This window comes from Hypomesus nipponensis, chromosome 21 (assembly GCF_054491055.1).
Source record: "Hypomesus nipponensis isolate SF chromosome 21, ASM5449105v1, whole genome shotgun sequence".
NCBI lineage: Eukaryota > Metazoa > Chordata > Actinopteri > Osmeriformes > Osmeridae > Hypomesus > Hypomesus nipponensis.
The window spans coordinates 10,512,351-10,535,005 of NC_140381.1; the positions used below are offsets into that span (position 1 = coordinate 10,512,351).

General features: G+C 44.4%; 1 protein-coding gene across 1 annotated transcript; it reads right to left on the reverse strand.

Annotated features, from left to right (window-relative positions):
• Positions 1-3,146: 3,146 nt before the first annotated feature.
• On the reverse strand, positions 3,147-21,626 carry spred2a (sprouty related EVH1 domain containing 2a). The gene is made up of 6 exons (XM_084686009.1): positions 21,249-21,626; positions 12,465-12,642; positions 11,997-12,165; positions 11,709-11,773; positions 6,338-6,493; positions 3,147-6,223 (listed from the first exon to the last, which is right to left on the reverse strand). The coding sequence occupies exons 1-6, from the start codon at positions 21,272-21,274 to the stop codon at positions 5,546-5,548; spliced, it is 1,272 nt and encodes a 423-aa protein (XP_084542135.1). The 5' UTR covers positions 21,275-21,626; the 3' UTR covers positions 3,147-5,545.
• Between the last annotated feature and the right edge of the window lie 1,029 nt (positions 21,627-22,655).

A 22,655-nucleotide genomic window follows, 5' to 3' on the forward strand; every position in this document is an offset into this window, starting at 1 on the left:
CCCCAAATGTGGCCGGAACGCCAGACAAACTCTCGATACAAGCGTCTACGAAAACAAACACTGGTCATATTATTTTCACTGCCCTTTTCCTGTTGGTTTGATTCAATACTAGTTACACCCTGTTGAGCCAACAGACAAGCAAACACCAGGCATTGGTTTTATGGAAATAACAGTGTGTCTATATTAGCCACTCAAGTTATACTGGCATTGGGCATATATAGAAACACCGAGGTTTCGACTGAGATTGGCACATAAAGGCACAAGTTACTTCTGTTCAATAGAGGTACCGTATGACATTGACCTGTACCCTGTGACCGAGTTTATTTATTTGAGTCTTCTCCCATAATCATAATCCCTTTCCATAACCAAAATCATCCAATCGGATTGCCGAGTGGGATGATCCCAGAACCTTTCCAAACAACCCATAAATATTGAATTTTCAAGAGGAGTCTATTTATTCGAAGGCCAGTCTCCATGTCTGTGACTTGACTGCCAGAGACGGGTGATAAACAAACAAGGCGCTGCTGGAGACAATGCCACCGCACTCGTCTCTTTCCTCCTACTCCTGCTTAGTGTGGGAACCCTTCTGTTGCCCCCCACCCATTGGAGGAAGCAGAGCCCCTGTCTCTGTTGTCTTATGCGCTCAATAACATCCTGATGCGTGTCCTGCAATGTTCCCACCAATGAGGAAACGGTACACAAATAAAGCTTGGCGCTCCCTGGCAAGCACGGAGGGGATGGGACTGGAGCCAGGGGTGTGGCCACCATTTTGGCTCCTGTGGTGAACACCGGTGGAAGGATGGGTCCACGTGGGGGGAGGGGGGATTGTTCACTGACAGGAAGTATCAAGATTTACTAAACCGATGGCGACACCTACGCCTTATTCTTGTTAGGGATACTGTTATTGTCACTGAGGATCAAAATACACCTATGATATGGTTGCAGGTCTGTCGTCTTCATTTGGGGTTGATTCATGTTTGGCAGATAAACTAACATGAACCCTCTGGGGAATTCAGTAACAATACAGAAATATATGCATTTTGGAACCAATTCCCACTGGCAATTTCACTTACACGCCAGATGACGTTCCTTGTGTCGAGGTGGAGGTCATGTGTCCAGTTTCGCACAGTGACTGAACGTTCATGACAGGAGTCGGTCAAGAGACACCTGTCTATTTACTGAAGCCTAGCAGGTCAGAATGAGAGCTATGATAGGACTCTGGCACCAGGCTCATCTAAGGTCATGCATGATATACGACAGGCTTGGTTCTCACCCTTCTCTGTTGTCAACCTCAGACTCAGGTCAAGGTGTACGAAATCCGATGCACTGTTATTGTATGCAACCTCGTTGTGGTAGGACTTTAAGGGTGGACTGAAACTTGTGAAGCATGATTTGTCTTCAAATGGCAGTCATTTTCATTTGTGTGCTTCACAAAATGGCTAATAGGCTAGCTTTAATTGCACAGAAAACTCGAACCAATAACGAAGCAATCAAGACCTAAAACTAATCTCATTGTGTGCTTGTTGTGTATCAAGTTGTCAATGGGTCAGATGGCTGAGCGATTAAAGAATCGGGCTATTAATCAGAAGGTTGCCAGTTCGATTCCTGGCTGTGAAAAATTATGTTGTGTCCTTGGGCAAGGCACTTTACCCTACTTGCCTCTGGAGAATGTCTCTGTACTTATTGTAAGTCGCTCTGGATAAGAGCATTTAGCAGCAGCTAAATGACTCAAATTTAGCTAAATAAAAAAAAGGTTGCTATACATTTGGGTTTCATGAATACGCCGGTACATATATCTATAGTTTTTTGTTTCATGCATTTAATTTAAGATTATATGACACATAAAATACCTGTTGACTGCTTGACTTGAACACTCAACAGGCAGAAAATTGGCTGTCACCCAATGATCATGATGTAGGGCAATATTCGAGTAACTATATCTAATATAATTCATTAAAAATGTCAGTTCATAAATGATAGTTCAATGTTTTGTTGGGTATATCGTTAAGTGGTTTGTTTCCATAGAGTAGGTCTACTTGTCTGTGGGAAGCAACAGTATTAGTGTTGGTTTCCCTTTCTTCAAACCCCTATTCAAAGAAAGGAAAGAAATAAGTGACCTCATTAGAAGAAAGTATGCCTTAAATGTTTGCACATGTTTTGTAGTTTGATACTATTTGCAGTTCCTCATTTCCACAGACGCCCAGGCCCTTAAGGGGCATTCTTTTTTTCCTCTCTTCAATATGCATATCCAGACTCATAACCAGCAAAATAACCTTGTGTCTTCCATAGATTTTCGGGCTGCTTGCACTATTACGGCCCCATGAACCCCTTCGAGCTCCCAACACATATTTCAGTCTTGACAGATAAGGGGGAAAAAAGTCTCTGGAGCAAAGACAGGATCTGGCTTCTCTCTCTCTGTCTCTCTCTCTCTCTCTGTCTCTCTCTCTGTCTCTCTCTCTCTCACTCTCACACACCGGTATACAGAGAGCACACACACAACCCTGTAGGCCATGCCCTGCCCCATGTATGGATTACCCTTTCACAGAAGGATGAAGCGGGGAGCGAGCAGCACAAGGTCGATCAGCACCCAAACCGCCGCCCCCCCTCCCTCCCTCTCTCTCACAAAAGGAGGAATGGGAAACTAGCCTACTACATTGGGAGTCATGCCTAAAGCCAAGACCAAAAGTTCTTTATGAAAGCCACAAACCTATATGTTTGAGAAGCTCCTGTGTGGTTCATCTTAAACCCTTGTCAGCGAAAATGAGGACATGGGTAAAAAACTCACAATTGCACATACACACACACACACAGAGTACAGTGGAAAGTACGCATTATCCAAGCCATGCTTTGGTTAGTTTCCATATGATGTATTGGGATTTGTACAGATCTCAATGTCTCTTTTCTCATTTTTTGTTTTTAAAAGCAAGAGTCGCGTTCGTCATATTAGGAACAATAAAAAAATAGAACTTAAAATGTACATAATACACTTTATATATATTTTTTGCTTTTTTACAGAGGTAAAAATGCATATTGTAAAAAACAAACAAACTAACAAACAAAAACTGAGAAACCAATCCATTCAACAGTTTTTTTACATGGTAATTATTATTTTGAAGTATACATGAGGACATAAATGAAGAGGATGCTTCAGGCACTTTCCTTTAATAGTTAAATGTGTGCAGGAGCTAGACACTGCACCAAACAGACAAACTGCTTTTGGTTAACTTTTCTTACCACAGATAGAAAAATAAAACTTGGATCTTCTCTACAATGAATGGCAACAGTATTGCGAAGCTTGACAAACAGGAACATACAGTAGAGAGATGGGGGATAGAAGGGGGTGGTGGTGGGGACGGAAAGACAAATACATGGACACAACAACAGCTTTTAATACAGACCCCGCAACTTTAGTCACACAACCCATACAATTGCAGACATAGCTTGGTAGGTGGACGGTTATGATCAGTTTACCTATGGCTGCAATATACAGTAAAGAGATGTCTGTCTACCACACTGAATGCAAATCAAGGTCGGGCACTTCACAGCAATTTGCGCATTATTCATAAGTTGTTGTTTTTTTCTGATTAGTGTTGTGCTTTTACAGAGAAAGATATACCTTAAAGGTTCCTCCCATTAAGGGTAAGGTTACAGGGTGGTATCAATTTGAGGCTGGTTTTTGTTTCCGCTAAACATACATGCATACTTTCCAATCGCACAGGAACTTACACACGCACATGCATACATGTCTTGGTAGAAGCATTATGTCGATTCAAGCATACATTTGTGCCACCGTCTTCCTGACTGATGACTTCATTGGACAAACGTCAGGCTCCTCCTGCAACAAGTTGTAATGTAATAATGAGACAAAAAAACCATGATGGGGTTGAAGGTAATAAAACTGTAGACATGGATGAACCACTTTTTTTTTCAGTGCAAACAGAGAGCCTCCAAGTACTGGCCCTGGGACACTTTTACTGGATCCCTTGTGTCCAAAACTTTAATTCTAAGCCTGAATGGGGCTGGCACTTTGGGGCACTCTTTATCGACACTTTTGTTCTTTAAGGAATGGGGGGAGGGAGCTGAGCAACCAGGTTCAAGTGTTGGTTTCTCTCAAGCTTAAGTTGACTGAAGTTTAATAGCAATTCCCTGATAGTTAGCGTGGTCGAGTATCCTTTGAAAGACAAACAAAATTAAATAAATGCAAAAGCACCGTAGACACTGTAGAGTGGACGACATCCATCTCAAATGCGACAAAATCTCGTAGTTTCCTCCTGGCTGTGTTTACAACGGGACACTTGACTCACAATAATTCCTCCGTCCCTTAGGCTGGTGTCTCAATTTAGCAAGGAGATAAATAAAACTATTTCAAAGAATATTAAACATGTAAAACATTACATTAACCAAATTTGGAAAAAGTCACCTTGCTTCTTTTCCTACATTGTAAAAAAAAAAAGGCTGATTGAAATGTTTTTTTCTCTTCCTAAGTCACTGAATAGCTAGATTCTATACATAATTGCTGCACCGCATTTTTTTGTTTTGGCTTTCGTAAAAGTCACAACAATAGTATTTTGAGATACATTGTTGCCCATCCTCTTTTCATTCTCTTTTCACAGACAGGAAGTAACACATATACTTGCACATGCAAGTGTATGCATGTGACACTGATTCTCACACATGTGCAAAGCACACACACACACTAACACACTCACTCACTCTACTACTCTAAAGATGAAGTGTCTGAAGCAGTATTTCCTTATCCAATCCTCAAGTATCACGTCATGTTGTTTTTGTGTTCTTTGTTCTGATTGATTTATCAAGCAGCTTTGTATTCATTGAACCTCGTCCTCTCATTTATCTGCAATTAAGAGAATTTATAAAATATTTTTGGTCAGGGTCATTGAACCCTGATAAAAAAACTCTGGTCTGAGGTCAGTTAAAGTTTTCCTTTCTTTTGTTTCATTGGCTGACAGGTTGCAGGGGGGGGGATAGGGAGAGGGGCATGATCACAGTTGATTTAAGTGCCTCTATTAACATGAAGGAACCAGCTTGATCTTCGATTGGTAAGCCATGGTGAGGGAAAGCAGAGCCACCGTCAAAAAACGCTTACTCTGACCTCACGCAACACTGAGAAAAAGAAATATTCAAGCCTTCTAAAACACATGAGTGTAAAAATATAAAGTACCTGTTTATATATATTTATATATAAATGAATATTCATTGTTTTAGTCTTTGTAATGCAAGACGTGGAAGCCGTAGGGTACCCCTATAGCACAAGGACAGAAAACAAAAACAAACAAAAATAACAATGGGAACCTTTTTTTTCTCCTTCTTCTTTCTTTCCACCAAAAGGAAAACGTCCATTTAGAAAATAACTTGATGAGCCAATTGTTTTCCCATCTGGAATTTGGCGAGAAGACGAAACAACAACAAAAAAAAACAAAATACGGAAAAACAAAAGCATATAGGGCCCCCCTCTTCCGGTCCCTCCCTTGAGTCTTTGCTCCCTCTGCTCTGTCCCGACCACCAACTGGAGCGTGGCCGGGTCTCAACCGACAGCTTTGTGCTTCCCACCGCAGCAGTGGCACGCCACCCCGCAGCGGTAGCAGGCGCGCAGGGGGCCGTAGCAGCACATGCATGGGGCCAGCAGCGACAGCCCCACCAGCGCCAACCAGCGGAGGCAGAAGCGCTCGTCGCTGGTGTCGCACGAGCACGGGTCCGAGTAGTCACCCTCCGGGTCCGACATACAGTGGTAGAGCAGGCTGTCTGCACACCACATGAAGCTGACCCGGTGGATGCACGTCTGGATGGGATCGGGCGCCTCCTGGCAGCGCCCGCGCCCGTTCTCCTCATGGTTGAACATGTCCCGGCAGTAGACGCAGCGCGAGCGCTCGCCGTCCTCCTTCCGCCGCTTCCCCTTGGGCTGCAGGGCGCGGGGCTGGGCCGTTATCACCGCCCTCGGGTTGCCGGTGCGTTCCGCGCAGCCGGACTTGGCGTCGCGGACGTGCTGCGGGTCGCAGCCCAGGGGGTAGGGGTAGGCGTAGTCGTGTTTGGGCGCCTCGCTTTTCGCAAAGTGCACGTAGGCGTCCTCTGGCTGGATGAGCTTGTCGCGCGTGGCGGTGGCGTGCCGGTAGTCCTCGTAGCCTGTCAGCCAGGTGCGCTCGCGGGGGTTGATGCGGACGATCTCCTCCTCCTCTTGGAAGCTGACGTGACGAGTGAACATGGGCTGTGGAGGTCGGATCAAATCCAAACATGAGTATTTCGACATGCGCCCTTAACAGTGACACTGGGATGGGTCGTCCCCAGAATATTGTCTGTTTATTTCCTTTAAGGCACTTGCCTGATCTAGAAAGTAGTGGTCCTGTGGTCTGTGCTGGTCGTAGAAATGTCCCAGGATGCAGTGGTGCCTGCGCGGCTCACAGAAGCTGGGCGGTGCCAGGGTCTGCATGGGAGGCTCCTTCTTCTGGGACGAGTTGGAGGAGCTGTCAGTGGCATTCTGGAGGAGACAAAGCAGAGGACCCCTTTCAAAACTGTGTCACCGCATTCATCGAAGACTGCATTGGGGAAACCAATCTCTGCTAGAAAACTAGCAACTTGAATTTCCCTTATTTCGGTTCTTGCTGGTCACGATTCGTTCCATAAGATTTAGCTACACATTCACCTGACTAAAGTGTTATCAAGATACCAAAAGCACACTGGTAGAGTTAATCAGCTAATGACACTATGGTAGTCTGAACAGAAATTGGGCCCTGAAACTCTACCGACTGTTATGATGTGATTACAAGGTTATTACCGGTCGCCGTTGAATACAGGCGGACAAGACTAGGTAAAAAGATGCATCGAGGTGAGCAATGCTTTTCCCAGGAACGTGGAAGATTGTGAGATCACGTCACCCCAATGGGGTTGAGATCCTACCTTCCATTGTGCTTTGTCATACAGAGACCAACCTGCTTACGGAACGCACTCAATGGGCTGTGACTAAGGTAAGAGCATGGTATGGCAACGATTCAAATACCCCAACTCCTGTATGCAATTAACCAACGCTCAAGCAAAAACTAAAAATAATAGAATGCCTTCAAGGACAAAAGAGTGGTAAAAAAAAAAAAACTTTCTGAAGTTTCCTTTATTGAGGGTAGGTTAAATGAATTCCAGCTAAGCTTACGACTTTCAGCCTTCGAGCGTCGAACGAGACCAGAAGTGCGGTCGATTGCGTCACCAGCCGACGCGGGGCACCGCTTTCATGTGTGTTTGCGAGTGTGTGTGTGTTGGGGAGGGGGGGGGGTGGGGTGGGGGGTGACTTTGTAGAGCTAACTCGGCCTCACCACAACACTGCACTTTCCAAAGAGTGCGCCGCCCATGGGCTGCGTTACACACCAGTGGTAGAAGGCAGCCCTCGATGCCTCCACGTCGCGTTCTCATGAGATAGGCCATAAGAGAGTTGGACGCGAGCGGATTGGACGGCCTTAAGTTATAGAGGCCTAAAATAAAAACGGCGTCTCTCCGTTGCACACTGCCAAGAGCTTGGTTAAGGATGGAGAAGAAAGGGGGAAAAAAAGTGCTTCTGAGGCTAGCTGGGGCCCCTTGTCCGATGGAGATGATTACAAACACAGACCCGTGCAGATATTTACTTCACGGCAGGCTTTGAGAACGGGGGCGAGTGGGGAAGGGGGGGGGGGGGGGGGGGGGGGATGGGCAGAGGGAAAATGCAATGCTCCAGAGAACTCCTAATAGCACGAGGCGAAAGGAATGCAAATAGGCTAAATTGCCCATGTTCATCACAAAAGCCACGGAAGTCCACCAGGCGTGTTGATTGGGGAAGATGTGTAACGCGCCTCGGATTTCAAAGGCATACCTCAGCAGTGTTTGGAGATTTTCATCATCGCTGGGCTTGGGAAGTGAATGGAAGGGAATTAAGGCTGGAGATAAAGGCAGCGGGGGCTGCATCTGGTGGAGAGCGGGGGGAGGGGGGGCGGTGCCATTGAGATAATTACAGAGTAACGCCACCATTGCCCCCGCACACACACACATACACACAGCATGCACACACAGCCCCAGTACTATTCACATTGCCCTCCAACACAGGAAATAGCCAAAAGGCTAGGGCGGTGTGTGTGTGTGTGTGTGTGTGTATGTGTGTCCTTAAATGCATGCATAAGGGATATATTTGTGCATGAGTGTGATCCTGTTCTGAGTATGATTGCTGTGGCTGGGTAGTTTGGGGGTGGGGGTATATTTGTGGCTGAGCTAATTATCAATTTAGCCTCCAGACCAGACCAGACACAGGAATGGAACTCGCTGCAGCTGCCGATTCTAAAACGACCTCCTGGCCCCCCCTCCACACATACAGTGGACACACAGTCCGCTCACCAGCCCATTCACACAGACCCCAATGCGCAAATGGTAGAACCAGGCACCTCCTAGACCTAGAAGGTGCAAGGGGGAGGTTTTTGAAGCCTCTCTCTCATCAAAACCCCCACTCCTTCCCTTATCCCATTCTACATCGTCAAGATCGTAAGGAGTCATTCCAAGAATCGGTCCAAATTTCCCCAAGTCACCGAGGACCTTCCAAAGAAGAGGAAGCATTGCATCATCCCTGGGAGTGCCTTATTTACTCTTGACTAATATTGTTCTAGCTCCTTGGGGTGGGTGGATGAGGGTAAAGGTCACTTGTCCATTTGTCCTCGGTCTTCCTCCTCTGGGCTTGGGATGTGTCCCTCTGGCATTTTCTCCCTCTTCCCAAAGATGGATCCTATCTCCTACAAGTGACCCCCCCACCCCCGTTCCAGGCTGCCTCGGAGGCCCATAAGGGAATGCAGCTCGGCTCCAAAATAAAAAAGAGAGAGGGAGCGAGAGAGAGATCAGCAACAGAGGGGAATTAGCCACGTTCCCCTGAGCAGACCTGCCTTTTTCTAAGTAGGGCCAGCTATGTAAACAGGCAGGCAGTGACAGATTACTGACGGCCCTCTTCCCCCGGCCTGGACATCCTGTGGAAACGACACGCTAGGCCTTTTTTTCTCTCTCTCTCTCTTTGAAGCCATCGCCATCAGAAGGGTAGGGAGGGTAGAAAAAAAGAACCAAAAAGGGAAACGAGTGCGAGACCTGGGCTTCCCATCAGATTTAGGATGTAGGTAACACATGAGTTACAGTGGAAGGCCTTCACAGTCCGTAGAAGGGAAATGTATGATATATTATTAGAGTAGTATTGAAATGCCACACTCACTCTGGTATCTTTAAAGGTAAAATGGGTACAATGAAAAAAAAAAGAAAGTGTCCCCTATCAACATGTTGTGTGAGCAAACTAGGCCCTCTTAAGAGTTGTTTAGCAACACAGACAGCTCAGTGTCAGTGGAATGTCCATTTCTCATTTTAGAGCGGACGGCTACTATCCAGCCAATTACATCCCAGCAATCCTGTTCCAGCTAATCACCTTCTGTGAGGCAGCTTTTATTCCTTGGCTTATGTTATGAAACCACTGTCAATTACACTCGAGCTGGAGGAGAGTGCGGAAGTTCAGAAAGAATTGCGGGGGCTGTTTCTCATATTTGAATTTATTCTAGATAATATTACCTACTGCAGCTTTAAGTCATGGGGTACTTGAGACAATAATGTATTTTTGTTTTCCCTCTTTGAGATTTTCGGTCCTTTCTGCAACATGGTTGAGCAATGGCTTCCAACCAGACATTTACAACACATCCATCATCCACTAGGCTCAATCTGTCTCAGAATTACTTCACTCAAGGCATCTCGCCATCACATCACGATGGTTCTGATTATAACAAAACATCTGAACCCCACGCAAAAAAACAATTAGCAACGACAAGATGAGAACTGAAGTCAGCTCTTCCAGCATTGTGGTTCCTGGTAGCGTCGAGGCTGGTTACAAATTCTCATCACATGCAGAGTCTTCTGCAATACCGCAGGATCTACAGTGCTTTGCTCTTCCCGGGCTACGGCACTTCAAAGTTAAGTGTTAGCATGTTCGCTAGCTAGCGCTTGTGTGGGCTGAGTGAGTACAGTGGGTCATGTAGCAGTGGTTCGGAGGCTGCCAGGCTCAGGCTCCACACTGCGGATGCACCACTATGACTCATGTACGTCTCTCCTCTCCTCCCTGGGAAATTAGGCCTATTCAAAAGTGTGATGTAACAGCAACACTCGGCACAGTTGCAGAAATGGAGAATGTAGAGGAATGTCACCCCCTTTTTCACTGTGCCGGACAGATGTATCTGGTCTGCCGATGGAAGGCGAACCGTCTGTGCTTTCCTTGTCAATGGGAAGGCAGTGGAACCGTTGCTGAAGGAAAGTATGGGCAAATGATTGGTTGAAGCTGGTGACTGCCTTTGGTAAACATATTGGTGGGTAGGAAGGAGAGGGACAATTTCACTGGGAAGAAACTGAATTCTATAGGAGTACCAAACCAGTAGATGGTTAGGACTGGCTTAAAGGTAAGCACATGAGTAACCGCAGCTTTAGATTTGGATGGCACTGAGTTTCTAAATGACCCACTTAAATTAGCACCTTCGAATATCTGTGTGGGGCCGTGTGTGTGAGTGTGACAAAATGACGTCCCAAAGGCTCCAAAGTGTAGTAATGAAATTATCTTCTCTCAGGTGAGGTAATTAGTGGCCAGTTTAGCTGCAGTGTCAATTATTATCCAAAAGCAAAAGTAGCAAGAAACAAAACACTAGGCCATTTCTTTCCTCTAGCTCGCACACTTTGTGGAGTCCCTCAGCTGAACAATTTGTGGCATTACTGCCTAACTACAGCTGTAGCTCTGAAACAGATTACATTAAAACATGCTCTGTCTATATCCAATCGCTGGCTAACAAGAACTAGCATCTGCAGAAATCCACCATGGTAGGAGTCAAAACACAGCTGAAAGAAGCATCAGACAGACACTCACACACACCAAACCCTCTCTGCTCAAACCATGGCCAAACCCCACAGACAGCACTTCCAGACTGAACTGGGATAGAATGAGAGACAACACAAGGCTTTCCCTTCTCTCTCTTTCTTTCACCCCCCCCCCCCTTCCACCCCTCCCGTTTCCCCCGGTGTTAAATCACAGAGGCAGTTTGCTAGGAAGCAGCTGCTAATGATAGTTTTACAGGGGGTGGTGTTGGGGAGCCAGAGATGGGAGGGGGGGTGCAGGAAGAGACCTTGCGACCCCCGCCTGCTGCTCCTCATCTCCTGTGACGGCGACAAAACCAAATGCCAAGCAGTGGAGGGAGAAGAGTCTGGTCAAAACACTACAGGATACACCCCCCCCCTCCCCTTCCCTTCTCATACCCCCGTCGCCCCCACCGCCGCCTGTTACTATCATATCAGCCATCTCTGCTCAAAAACAAAGAGCCGTTTCATTCCCAAACAGGCAAGGGCCTCAAAACTAAAATAACCACTACCGACCTCACTTTTGAGGATGCATTCACACGCACTTCAAATAAGAGAAGACAAGACTATTAGTGGAGATGAATAAAAAAATAAAAAAAACGATGCTGAACCGGTGGCCAAAGGTGGCCTTTCCAAAGAAAAAACATGAGCTCCAACATGTCACCTCATACAGAAAGACAGCAACGACCATAAATGGTTATGCATCTCTATGGGTAAATCGTCCCAGACCCCTAAAACAAAGAGCAGATTCTCCCAGACACAATAAAGACCATCTCCAGCTCTGACCGAAGATGAGAAATTAGGAAAAAATGGAAGAGACTCACAGTGAACACATCGTCGTCGCCCAATTCCGCCTCATTCTGAATTGTTGAAGAAGAGGTGGTGGATCCTGGGGAACCAAAGAAATTGCATATAGAACAACATCTGTCTCACCGTTTCAGTTTGGCTCTTTCACTACCATGGCCATTATAAAAAGGTATCTTGAGGTAAAATGGTAACATTTTAAATACTTGTTTCCAACTAGCAATGGACCAGAGGACAACAGATAGTCATATTGACATTGTTGGAGAGCAACCCTTGTACGAAAATGTCTTATCACCCCACACACTTACCTTCCGTCAGGTCCTCCATTGCCTTCCTCACACCACGGTCAAAGGCCCGGGCATCGGCCGGGCTCTGGAACGTAAGGCCGCACTTTTTGTTGTCCACCTTCCAGTGGTGGAACGTGGGTGTGGCCTTGGTGTAGAGCAAATCCTTTTTCAGGAAGCATTCCAGAATCACCTGGGAGGAAATGGATGCAGAGGACATGGAGGTGAAGCGCAGCCCCCTCAGATTCAACTTCAAAGCCCAAGGAGAGAAGACACAGGAGATGACACACATCACAGGAAAATGACTACCAGACAAAAGAGGAGAGGAAAAGCTATAGGAGTCAACGGAAGGGGGACATCTGACCTAAATTCATTGTCGAAGTCTGTACATTCGACAAAGGATTCCGTTCTCACGGCCGCAAACACATTTGGGCTCTCTCATTCAGCTGGTGACGCGATCCGTCTGTTCGTCCACGCAATCGGCGGGCTCACCTGTTTGTCTTTAAGGCGCTCGCCATAGATGAGGAAGCTGCTCCGGCCCAGCAGCTCCGACGACAGCACCTTGCAGACGCCCACCCTACTGAGGCAACCCCCGTCCTGGGCCAGCCAGCCGCCACTCGAGTCGTCCCGGGTCATGACCACCGCTTTAACTCGCACAATGTAGCTGTCACTGCAACGAGAGATAGATAGAACAATGGCAAAGTCAGTCATTAAATTTGTTTGGTGAACAAATGACGGGGGTTCGGGCGCTATACATTTGTTAGCATAGAAGGAAACATCTCATATGATGAGCAAAGTCTGGACCTCTCCTGTCTAGGTAATTACTTAGAGCAAGGGCATAACCACGCATTCTTTGGGGGGGTCGTGTCCCCCCCAATATTGAGCAAATACCAATCTGTCCCCCCCAATATACAGTAGAAAATATGTAAAATATATGTTCTGTTTTTATGAACCCAGTCAATGGATCGGTCTTATGTCTTATTTATTTTAAATGTATTTCCGTTTGTTAAAAAAAACATAAGTGTGTGAATCCCCCCTCCTAATTGTACACTTTGATCCACCTTGCGTCGTTCTGCGTTGTCATGGTTACCTAAAACTTTTTCGTTAGTCAGTTGAGCGCAAAGAAAGTTACGTTAGCTAACTTGTTGGAGAGGAGTAGGCTAATGGAGGATTTGAGGTTACCTAAAAAGCGAGAAAACTTGACCAGCAGCCAAGCGTATGCGTTTTTTTTCAGACAGTAATTAACTTGATACCTAGCTAAATGTGTAAACCAGTAGCCTCATAAAAGCGTTAAAAAAAGTTTTTCTGATAAAATGACGAGGTCACAATACAGGCACTGCAATGCACTGTCTCTGAGAAATTTCACTATTCCTTTAGATGTGAATTCAAATGGTCAATGTAGTCCTTAAAACTATGTTCTCAATGTGCACATTTTCATAGGCCTATATACATTTTAGGCAATGCACGTAGGCTACAACAAAAACGGGTGCACTGCAAACTCGTCGCCTTTCGGCGAAATGTGCAGTTTTTTATCCAAAATAGGTCATTTGTATGATTCGTGTAGATCTGCAATAAAACAAAGGGGTTCCTCCAAGTAGCCTAGTCTGGGAACGCAAACTTTCATGAATATTTTTTTCAAACTTGTTGTTTGGCCAACCAATGTCAACATAACACGCACGCTTTTCATTCCGATACTTCGGGTCTGTGACTCCCAGGGCACCAGACATGACTTCCGAAATTTGTGGTCACGAAATTCTAATTCGTTGCCACGAAATGCTATTTTGGGGATAACGCCGTAGCCTAACTATATGCCTAAACAACGCGTATGTTTAGGGACCATCAACAAATTACACTTTTCAAAAGTCAATAGCTTCTCAACAACATGAACTAGGAGCGTCAAAATAAAGTTAAACTGTTAAAGATGTATGCATTCATGCTGCCTTTATTTCGTTCATTTTCATCTCAAGTTATTAAAAATTAATTATTTATTCAAAACAAACCTTCAAACTTCAATAGCTTTTTGGTCATGCTACCTATAATCCTCAAATTCATTTCAGTGTTCACTGACTATGCATATATATATATATTATGTATATATTTTTTTATATATTCCCTGAGGAGTATGCCCCGGACCCCCGAGGGGGTTTGGATCCTTGTCACCTTTTTCATCCCTGATGAGTTTGCACCCCTGAAAAAATATGGGGAAGGATATTCATTTGGACCCCCCCCCCCCATGTCTAAACCATGGTTTCGCCCTTGGCTTAGAGGTACCGAAGGTAGACCCAATTTGAATCAGCATGATACAACTTGGAAGGACAGATAATGTTGCTTTTTCACAAGTGAATCTAGTGATAAATGCTTGTTGATGTTAATACTTGTTATGGAAAGTACAGACACTACAGTAAGAACGGTTCCCATCATTCATCCCATGTAACATAAAGGGTGGCCACAACAGTGAACCTGCTATGCATTGTAAACAAAGTACAAGGTACTAAAAACAAAATGGCGGATGCAAATGGAATTTACTTTTTAGCATAAGGCTGCAAGATGGAAGAACTTTGTGAACCCAAAAAAAAGAAAAGAAAAAAGATTTGCGTTATGAGTCAACTGTACATCTGTGCTATGAAAATGGACTGTGAACATTCCCTGCATCACCCCCTCACCTTCTGCCATCTTCCAATGGACACAAACTAGCACTAATTAAAACAGTCCATAAAATGAACTAACCTACATCACAGGCCGTGTTGGAGTTTTCTATGATAGTGTTTGATACGAAAGCACTGAGAAGTTTGGCAGTGAGGTACAAAACGTCAGCTCTTCCAGATGCAGCATCTCACAAGATGTTTGGCACTTGTTTTCTTCACAATGTATGCTTCATGTTTGGCTACCCCCAATGTTTGGGGCTATCTCGGTCTTATGATCAGTGACCTATGCACTTTTGTAAAGCTCTCTCTTGGAAGTCGCTTCGGATAAAAGCGTCTGCTAAATGAACCACATTTGTTGAATGTTAAAGAGAAAAAAAAGACATTTCTAGTCTTTTCAAATATTTCTTCTAAAGGACACTTCGAAAGGGACTTTCCACAAAGAAATGATATGCCATCATAACCCGACATTGGATTTGTATTGTTGTTACAATAAACACCAACAATACTGCACCTTAATGCACAATAGTATTTATCAGTAGGTAATTCACTATACCAGGTTAACCATTTTATCAAAATGTTTCCAACCAATGACAGATTGAAAAATCTAGGGTGTCCTTGGCTTTTTAACATGGTAAACTGGCCATCTGGCTTTGCAAAAAAAAAGAAAAAAAAGTATATTAGGGATGGTGCACCTCCAACAACACTCCCACACACACAATCACACACAGACATACACATGCTATCTGACAGACGAGCAACCAGGCCATAAGAGGGAACAACAGGAACAAGCCAGAAACAGACCCTGCAAACTGCAGGGTCTGCAAAGACAGGTACAAATCAGCAGTATTACATATCACATTAGTACTACGTGTCAATAAGTGGGGCAGTTTATAGTGAAAAACCCGACGGGCAGCATTTAATATCATATGAAGGATGACTCCACAACCCACCCACCCCAGAGAAAGATAAGCTTGGGTTTTGTTGACACCCCTGGAATGTGGCAGCCATGATAGGACCTACTAAATAGGAGAGTAATTCCTCTCCCTCTGCAGAGGTCACCCCTCTCCCACATCTCTATGACTGACACACACACACACACAATGCATGTATGTGGCTACCAGTTCTAAAATCACTACCCCGTGCACACTACATGCCAAGGCAAACCGAATACTGCTAAAGGAAAAACATGTTGAAGGCTTGCCTTTGCAAGCAGGATGGTTGATCCATTTTCTATGGAATCTACGGAGCACAGACCAACACATGGATGATTCATAATACTGACCGAGTGCCAGTGCACGCACTCACCTATGATTACACATTGAAAGACCCTGAGAACACAGCTTTATAGGCGCCTAAACCGTTGCCTGTAAAAGGCGGCATTGCCTCGGTCGTCTTGTTCATCCACAGCCACAGCCAAAACAAAACCTTATCCTAACCAAGCCAGTCACGAGGAGTAGCCCCTCCAGCAACATCCACACAGACAGTGAAAGAGCAAGGAGGACATTGCAGTGTTGACACAGGAAGACATGGTGAAGAAAAAAAAAACTGAAGAAGAGGCAGCAAAAAAAAAAAAAGGAAAACGCAAAGGCTTGCCTTTTATAATCAGACATCTCTCCTACATCCCTTTGCCACGGTCACAAATTCCTCATGGTCTCCGTCGACAGACCGTCGTTGTGCACGCGTCGACGCGACACCCCAATCATCCTGATCATGGTTGAAGCAGCGCTGCCTGATTCCAGGCTGTTTGCTCAAAAGTGCTTCCCCACGAACCGTATGATTCAGTCTCCTTGACAAACAGATGGTGCTTGTGTGTGTGTGTGTCTGAGAGAGAGAGAGAGAGAGAGAGAGAGAGAGAGAGAGAGAGAGAGAGAGAGAGAGAGAGAGAGAGAGAGAGAGAGAGAGAGAGAGAGGGAGAGAGGGAGAGAGAGAGAGTGTATGTGTGTATGTATGTGTGTGTGTGTGTGAAGCATGAGTCATCGGCCGGCAGCCATTCCGCATTTGCCGGCAGCCTGCAGTGGCACACAGCACACACTCCCATCCCCATCCCTCAGAAGGGGGAGAGCGTGGCCTGAGCCCCATCACTACCGCCAGACGCAGAGACCGAGAGCTGAGCTAAGCTAGCGAAATCAGAAAAACCTCCATCTTATTCTCAGTCGCGGGGAGCCTCGCACGGCCCGGATGCCATTCAAGCCAACTGGAACCGTCTATCAGTAAGGTGTGTGGATTGTATAACCAGAGAGAGTGTGGTGCACATTCAAGGCTTTCACGATGGGCTTACACAGGTCAGAATATGTGGGTTGGATATTACTCAGCTCCAGAGTTCTTTCTTATCGGGAGTGTGTGCTAGGTGTCCTAACTTTGTCAGGCTCATAAAGGTGAGGTCAAAGGTTTACAATGTACAAACCCAACCCCGCAGGTAGGTGTGAAATGCCTGGGATGATGTCATCCCTCGCTCGGAATAGAGGAACAGAGGTGATCAATAGTTCTTTTTCCTTTTCCTTCACTCTTGCCCCCTTTCTGGCAGCTCCTATTGAGGACAGCTCATCAATTTTCCCAAAGCTCTTTTCCCCCCCTCTTGCACAGCTCATCAAAACTGGTCATACATCTAATGCATACACTGTCAATGAGCAATGGGTCACCCCCACTTATAAGTTTAATAGACAGGAAAGGAATATGATTTCAACACCGTGATAATGCTTAAACTGCTTATGCATGGCCTGTTATCTAAATTCTTTCAATATCTAACATTGATGTAGCAAAGCCTCCAGCCAAATGGCAGGCAAGAATATATGCACTTGTTTATATCTCTGGGAACCTTCATGTGGAAGGTACACTAAATTCAGAATGAAGATGTCACAGTGTGGCTGGCAGCTGAAATTGGATAGAAAATGAGAAGCATGTAATCTGTGGCTACAGACCACATGCCTGGTGGTTACATTTCAGATGGAGTGCAGTAATGCATTTTATTAATATACACCAGACACTCATCAGCCAATACTACTATAGAATGAGGAGGAATCCCTGTTGGACTGCCAAAACCGACTTTCCAAAAATATACACTTTATAGGGGGGAATTTAAAGATGTCACATTTGTGAGGAAAAATCTGTACACCGTGACTCATTTAATCTCATACATTTGCATATCAATTAAGACTTGCTAAAGTGCTGTTTGTTAACTTTGCCTGCTGTATTCGTTATGAGGTGCTGATATTAAAGGAAAGGAGCCCCCAAAATGTAACCTTTTTACTCTAAAGTGTAATTCCGATAAAGATCTAAATGCATTGCCTCAAGTGGCTTACACCAAGTGGTTTGTGTAGGAAGCAAATACAGAATATGTCGAGTTCCCTAATGTTACTTTGCCTTTGTATAACCCCCAAAGCACACCCTCAGAATATCTAATAAAAACTTTATCTGGACTTTTGCTTTATCAAAAGTTTGCACAGACACAAATCTCTCCCACTTGAAGAAATGATAGAGCTAGTGTGATGAAGGATGTTTGTTGTGGTGCTGTCTTTCAGAAACTGTTGTGCGGAAACAATTTCCCTCTGGTAGGTGTGAAGAAGGAGAGTGCAAAAACATTCTTGCGATTCAAAATCACTAATCCACGTCAAACCATTGAAAACCCATTAAACAAATGGATGCACTCTTAATGTAACTGCAGTGCTGCTGACCTCACGCCAAGGAGGTCCCGCTAGCCGGAAGTCCCCTGCTGAGCATTACCCCTGAGACCTAAGACCAGCACACTGTAGCCTCAGGTGGTCTGTACTGACAGTTACGGCATAACACATGCAAAGTCCACACGTGCTTATGACATCATCATCCCCGTACAAAATGGTAGGATCTCAGTTCCCCCATCTCAGCAGGGAGCTAGAGCAGATGGCGTTTCGCTTCTCCTCTGCCAAACATTTGAATGAGTTTCCTCCCTTGTCACAAAGAGAGTAACTGTGCTCTTAACCAAGTCAACCAAAACAAGTGGGGGAAAAGCACTCGGTGACCTTGTGGGCTGTTTTGCATGCGGTCCCTTGTCGACAGATATCTGAAACGTGAGCAGGTCTGTGGCAAAGTCGATAGAGAGGCAGAATGCAGAACCTGTGTGATGCCACTATTGAGCTGGAGTAACGAAAATCCATCTTCCATTAGCCATGTCCTGTTGCCATTTGGGCATCAGATACAACGACAAATCTACCCTGTGACTTACCTTCAAAAGGTAGCCCTTTTGCAAGATAAATAAGTATGCTATGGTAGGAGATGAATGTTGGTATTGTCATTTAGTAGCCACAACTGCTTTAAATGTACTGGTTTAAAGTTGAGTGGTGGCAGTAGTTTTTGTAAAGGTATGATGCCAAAAAGCTAAATATAGCACACTGTAATGGCATTTGTTTCACAAACGTGTGGAAGGTAATCTAATTATCAGATCATGAAGCTGGGACAAACAATGGTCTTTCCAGATACTGGGACCGAACAAGACAAACTGCTACCTATTTTGCGACAATATACAACCGTCTCCTCTTTGCAAGATTTTGAGAACAGCTGAGCCCTGGCGGGTTGAAAAAAAGGAGGGCTGATACGTAATCAATCCTGGGCACCAAAGCTGGGAAGCCAAGGACAGTAACGTTGACCTTTTTCAATGTCATTTTCCATTTTTTCCCCTCTGTGGAACTATTGACTGCTCAGGGTTGGCTGGTTCTGGGGCATCATTACTCTGATCAATACAACTACCCATTCGACAGCCCCACCTTCTGCCCTCAGAGGGGGGGGGGGGCATAGATGGAATGCATTTCTGTGCCAATGGGGAACATTGCAAGAGGAGACTTTTGTATGCAAACTTTAGTTCTACCATGGTTTTGAAGCCCAGGTTCTCTTTATGTCCAGACTGTGCCAGGAGGTTGCTCTTGCTATTGACTGAACCACTCCATTAATCTTCTTTATGTGTTTTGATGTCGTTTCTTGGGTATCTGGTGAGGAAAACTCTCCTCCAAAAAACCTGTTCCAAAATTCCAAAAACCAATGTATGTTAAAAGTGAATCAAGCATTGCTCTTTTATACCAAAACAGCAGTTTGTCCAGGCCAGGGACAGGACTCAGAACCAAGTTTACATTCCAGGGTCAGAAAACTTAGGTTAAAACCAGGTTGCTTTTGTAAAATGGGATTAGCTTGGGCAAACTAAATGCTGAATTTATTTGCACTCTGATGAATAGCAACAGTCTTAGTTTTAGACTGTGTGTATGTGGAATTCACAAAGGCTTCTGTTGTGTAACTCTACCGTGTTGCTGCAGGGTACTCAAACTTGTGATATCATTTGAGGTCTTGAGGCATCCCACATATCCTTTTGTGCACACATGTAAGAAGAGTCATTTTTCAAATTCAACGTGCCCACCTTTCCATCTTGTTCAATTCCGTCAACGGTTATGTGTTGGAGTCCCCAGCCACTTTCTGAGTAAATATTTCACAAGCCCAAACTATTATATCTCCCTATACATGACCATATGTGTCATGTGTTTACCTGCAGGGGTGTGTAACAGAACAATAAATCAAAGTAAGATAGCCTGATCCTTCAGGTCAGGGGCTATTGCCAAATCTTTCTGCTAGGATATAGAACTGGAAAAGGGATATAAAGTTGTGATCAATGGCAAACCTGTTGCACAATCTATGCACTAGTGTTACAAATCTATAATATGCATGGGGTATGATTCTCACTTTAAGATTTCTAGGAGTGTGATTTACAATCACTGATTTTACAGGGTTTGGCACATTGATTATTTAAGTTAAAAAAATAAAATAACAATAAACAACAGTCCATGCCCAAAATTAGGAGTTTATGTAAAGACTTATATGGATAGTATTATTACTTTGGTGTGTTTATGCCATAAGTAATTTACTGCTTTAGGTATGTGTCTATATAAACATGTATTGTCGGAACTGTGTTTCATTTGACGACTGCAGTCATTTGACAGTTCAACTACAATAGAAATTCTGGTAGAATAATCTGTCAAACTGACCTCGAAAGATTTGGTTACGGATCTTAGTCACTCAACCAGTGACACGCGCACCCCCATCGGGCTCTGCCATTGGTATTTTTATGAATGAAGGACAGTATGCAAATTAGAGCGATTCAAGAAAAGAAATGGCGGATATTGCATATCAGTCCTCCACAAAGAAAGTCTTTCTAACCCTCAACGTCACAATGCACACGGTGTCTACTTTTACGTGCTTGTGCTAATAAATCGTTTAGCACATGCCATATAAAGTTGTTGGGAACATGACCATCACAATAGCACGTTAAATCCCGCTAGGCTATATAGTACATTTTAGAAACTATTCAGCGCAAATCCCTTTACAAAATGTTTCCGATTCAACCCCTCCCCCTCGTCCCTCCCTCTACCTCAAGAGTAGCCTAGTCGTTCAGTGGGGAGTGCGAGGGGGCCCAGCCACCCCGCGCCTCTGTCCACTAGACATTGGGCTACATTGTAACAAAGCATTTTCAACTTAGAGAAAACATGGAAGTTGAACTTCTCATCCCCATGCCAATCGAGTGACATTTTAAAAAGCAGCACAGCACATAGAAACTTACGTTACCTTATGCATAAATAGGAATAAAAACAATTTATCCGCATCTATGTAGGCTACTTACTCATCTGGGTGTGTTTCTTCTGTCATTTTTTCGTTTCACCTACAATAATATCCCACAGCGGGTACATAGTGTGTTGTCTTCATTTTTACTTTCCCTCGTCCTGCACACCTTTTCTCACACGCTGTAGCAATCGAGTTTTCCTACCGTTTTTTGTTGATTGTTTTTGTTCCCCCCCCCCCCTTTCGTTTCACAGTACTTCGCCTAAATTATTCGCGGGTATCCAGGAGCGCATAAATCCCCCTGGAATAGCTCCACCGATTTAATCCCGCCGCGTCCAGTGCTGAAATGCGGTAATTGATAATCGTGCGTTGATGTCGGTGAGGATGGCCCCGTACGAGCCCCATCTCTGGTTACTCCATGTTGGATTCTGTAGGCAGAAGCAACGCCACCGACACTGGAGGTGGAGGGGAGTGGGGGGGTTGCGGAAGCGATGACGTCAGACCCAAAGGACTGCAGACTGTGGAGGATTTTCAGGGATGTCCAAGTCAGCAATGGGCCAGAGGTGATTTGGACAATGTCTTCTAAGCAAGTGAAAATCTAAGGTGACCACACATGTTCCTTGCATTAGTTGTACTCTGCACTACAATTTAGTCGACATGGTGTTTCGGATTTAAAGTAGGTCCACCTGGTTCACAATTAGGCTACAATATTTGTGAAAGTGGTTTCACAACTTTTTTAAAAAGAAGGAAAAAAATCTAGATTTTGAAGATTCAAATTTAAAAATTTGAGAGACTACGTGTATAGCTTAATCTGTCCGTTTTTAGATCGTTTAGGGTAGCCTACCCTATCTATATCTGTCGTTTGTGGAGTATATGGAGCGTCATATCCAGTAGCTAGCTTCTGGAATTAAGCAACATTTTACATTATAATAAAATATTTGGACACTACAGCAAGCAAATACTTCAGGTTTACGTCAGGCTACTATCTAACCTAGACGAGACACAATAAGAGCACACCAAGCACATTTTTTTATTTCCAGTTTAGACTTACTGCTAGACTTATGAGTAAAACATTTTTTTTTATTCAATCAGTTCAATCATTATATCTTTTTAAAAATGTATTGAATTAGTTGAATCATAAACTTTAATACATTCACCACGAAGCAAGGCTTGAGCAAAACCCATTTCCTGTCTTATATCTACACCCAGTGGTATACTAATGACAGTACAGCTATAATGTCCAACGTGCATGTTGCACGTGGTAAAGTATCGCTGTTGAAAATGTATAATTTGAAACAGGAATGTAAAAATGACATGTAAAACCTTGGAAAATATGATGTATGATATGGCATATCGCACTACATGTCTTTCTCTTAGCAGCAAAATGCAGTTTTGTTTAGGCTATTTACTTTACTGTACGTGATGATATTTATTGACTGCACTTTTTCTACTGTATGTGTTAATACTA